General features: G+C 57.4%; 1 protein-coding gene across 1 annotated transcript; it reads left to right on the top strand.

The window, feature by feature from the left end:
• Nucleotides 1–256: 256 nt before the first annotated feature.
• SMIM3 (small integral membrane protein 3) lies at nucleotides 257–436 on the top strand. The gene has a single exon (XM_009866402.1). It carries the CDS (start codon nucleotides 257–259, stop codon nucleotides 434–436), a length of 180 nt encoding a protein of 59 aa, XP_009864704.1.
• The last annotated feature ends 2384 nt before the right edge of the window (nucleotides 437–2820 follow it).

The following is a 2820-nucleotide window of genomic DNA, read 5'->3' as shown; positions in this document are numbered from 1 at the left end:
CTTTAATAACAGCAGCAATTAACAGGGAAGTTTTTCCCTGGGCTTTTATCCAACTGCATCAAAGCATGCTATAAATCCTGGAGCTTCTTGAAGGAGCCTTTACCCTTCGCTTTCCAAGGAGCCTGAGACCCAGGCTGACTGTGGCTGCAGGGGCTCCCTGGAGAGCGCAGCGGGGGGCTCAGAACGATGTGGGGGTTCTGGCTATGGGGGGGCGGGGGGGCTCTCCCCCCCCCCCCCCCTGCCTCTCCCTTGCAGGATGGACCTCCCTGAGCCCGCAGGTCCTGCTGCCCTCCCCAAGCATATCCTGGACGTCTGGGTCATCGTCTTGATCATCCTGGCCACCATCCTCATCATGACAGCCCTGGTGCTCTGCCCAGCCACCGCCGTCATCATCTACCGGGTACGGACTCACCCCACACGCAACGGCATTGTGTGAGGTGGGGGCGACGAGGGATCCGGCGCCAGGGACCCCGCAGAGCCTGATGGGGCACCTCGAGAGCTGGGGAGAGATGGGCAGGAGCTGGAGTGGACCAGCAGCTGGGTGCCTCCCTCTGCACCCGGCTCTCGCTGGGTGAACCTACCCCCTCCTATTTACCCACTGAGCTCACGGGGACTGTCAGGGAGATGGCCTAGGCATCAGCGAGGAGATGTGTGACTTTGCAGATGTGTCCAGGTAGAAACGACTCCCTCCAGCGAGACAAGGAGGCTTGTCTCACCTTTGCTAGCAACCTCATCTCCTCCCAGGCAAGCAGCAAGGAGAGGAAATGCCTGGCAAAGTTTCTTCTTTTGCTGCTGGGGTGGTTGGGAAGGAAGGGTCAAAGCAAGATGGATATGGCTTCTGGTTTTGTATTCAGAGACTCGGCTAAAAGCATTGGTGACAGAGCCCATCCTGGCTGCACAGCAGACGTGCAGCTGGCACCGGCTCCTCCTCTGTCAGGTATCTGCTGAAACTGTAGGAAAACCCTACGGAGCACTCAGTTTCTCTGGGTCTCACGGGGCAGAGGAGCGTGGGCAGCTCTGGCCAGCCTGCCTGCCTGCACGCTGGCTGCACTTGGTGCTTCTGTGGTGGTGAGGGCCCCCGGCGCTCGCCTGGCACAACGGCTCTGTTGGGGGGGCGTCTGTGCACCCCTTTGCCTGGGCAGGCAAAGTAGGGGGAGCAGAGGGCTTTGTGCCCAGGCAGTGGCAATGGACCATGGAGGCTCTTCCATGGCCCCTTGCTATGGAATAAATGGACTTTATTCTACACACAAGCTTGTCATGTGGCTCTGTCCACAACATGAATGGTGTGTGAGTGCCCATGCATGTGATCTGACGTACTTTGCAGCCTCTCCAGAAACCCTGCACTGACCTCCTGCACCGCCTTGGCTTGAGGTCCACGGGGTTCTTGCCCCAGCCTTTGAGCCCAGTGGCTGCAGCCCCATGGGAGGCTCACTGCCAGCCCGGCCAGGGGTGCTCCAGGGGTGCAAACCTGAATCTGGCTGATAGTGGTTGCGACCATCAGACAGCAAGCGGGAAAGAGCTCCGGGGACTTTCTGACAGCGACAACGGCTGCTTTTCTCCTGCTCGGGTGATCGGCATCGCTTCCGCCAACTGGCTTCATACCAGGCTCTGGCATGTGGCAGGAGTACTGGGGTCTGAACAGGATCCCAGTGACTCACGGTGAGAAAGATCACGAATAATGAGATGAATCAGGCCAGGATGTGGGGAAATGCTACAGTGATGCTGGTGGGGATTGTTTAAATTCCATTTTCTGTGCTGGAAAGAGCAACCAGCCCCACGGTACTGGAAGCCCTGCCTCCTGTCCCTGTGCGGCTTGATCCGCAACAGCCAGGGGAAGGCAATTCCCAGGGAAGCAGGACCCTGGGTGAACATTTCCCTCCCCTGGGAGGGAGCCCAGCACGGGACAAAGCCCCTGGGGAGCAGAAACGCCTGCGCCAGAGCTGCAGGCTGCGGTTGTGCCGGGGCGCGGGAGTGGACACGTATTCCTTGTCTGGCCCAGAAATAAATTTCTGTTCTGAGCTGTTGTCTTTTTCTCTCCCCTCACAAGTTGCAGAATCTGAGGCAAAGATCTGGTTATTTTCCTGTTGTTCCCCTGTCTCCTTCCCTTGCTGGCACGGTGCAGTGGCAGCTGGAGTTGATTAAGGCAGTGCTGGGTGGGAGCAGCCCCAGCTCCACTTCCCCCCAAGCTCTATCCTGGTGTCCCTTCCCTGGGGGGAAGGATGTGGGGACAGCCAGTGGCATCTGACACCACAGGCAGCTTTGTTGTAAGAGGGGCAGGGAAGAAGCCACAACATTTTGGAGTGGTTTGAGAATTTCCACCTCCCCGTGCCCCTTGTCAGCCAGGGGCTGCGAAAGGTTTCCTTTCATGGTAGCAGTTTTCTGGGAAGTTTCAAGTTCGTGGCAAAACATTTCCAGGAAAGGCGTTGCAATGCCTTGGAAAGATGGGTTTGTTCGTGACAACAACAAACTACACAGAGCAAAATTGCGAGGAGAAGCCAGGACATTTTTAAAGCATGAAAATAGGGAGGATGGATTTAGACTGATGTGCACTGTCCAACTGGAAATTCCTCTTCCAGGACTGAGCAAGATAAGCAAATCCCTCCACGGCCCTGGCTTCGGTGCCTAAACAATGCTGGAGCTTGAAGGCAGCGTTTGTATGGTGTCTCACTGAGGAAAAATGCCTTTTCCTGCCCGATGAGGAGCGGGTCGTGCGGTGGTGACGCTGAGGCAGGCAGGTGCGATGTGGGTGCCAAAGGTGATTCAGTATCCGCTGGGATGCTTCCCGGCCAGCACTGGTGGGTGCCCGAGTACGGAGGGATC

The sequence above is a fragment of the Apaloderma vittatum genome, unplaced genomic scaffold (assembly GCF_000703405.1).
Source record: "Apaloderma vittatum isolate BGI_N311 unplaced genomic scaffold, ASM70340v1 scaffold34513, whole genome shotgun sequence".
Taxonomy (NCBI): Eukaryota; Metazoa; Chordata; class Aves; order Trogoniformes; family Trogonidae; genus Apaloderma; species Apaloderma vittatum.
Note: the sequence above shows the minus strand (reverse complement) of the source record. Positions and strands in the feature narration are given on the sequence as shown.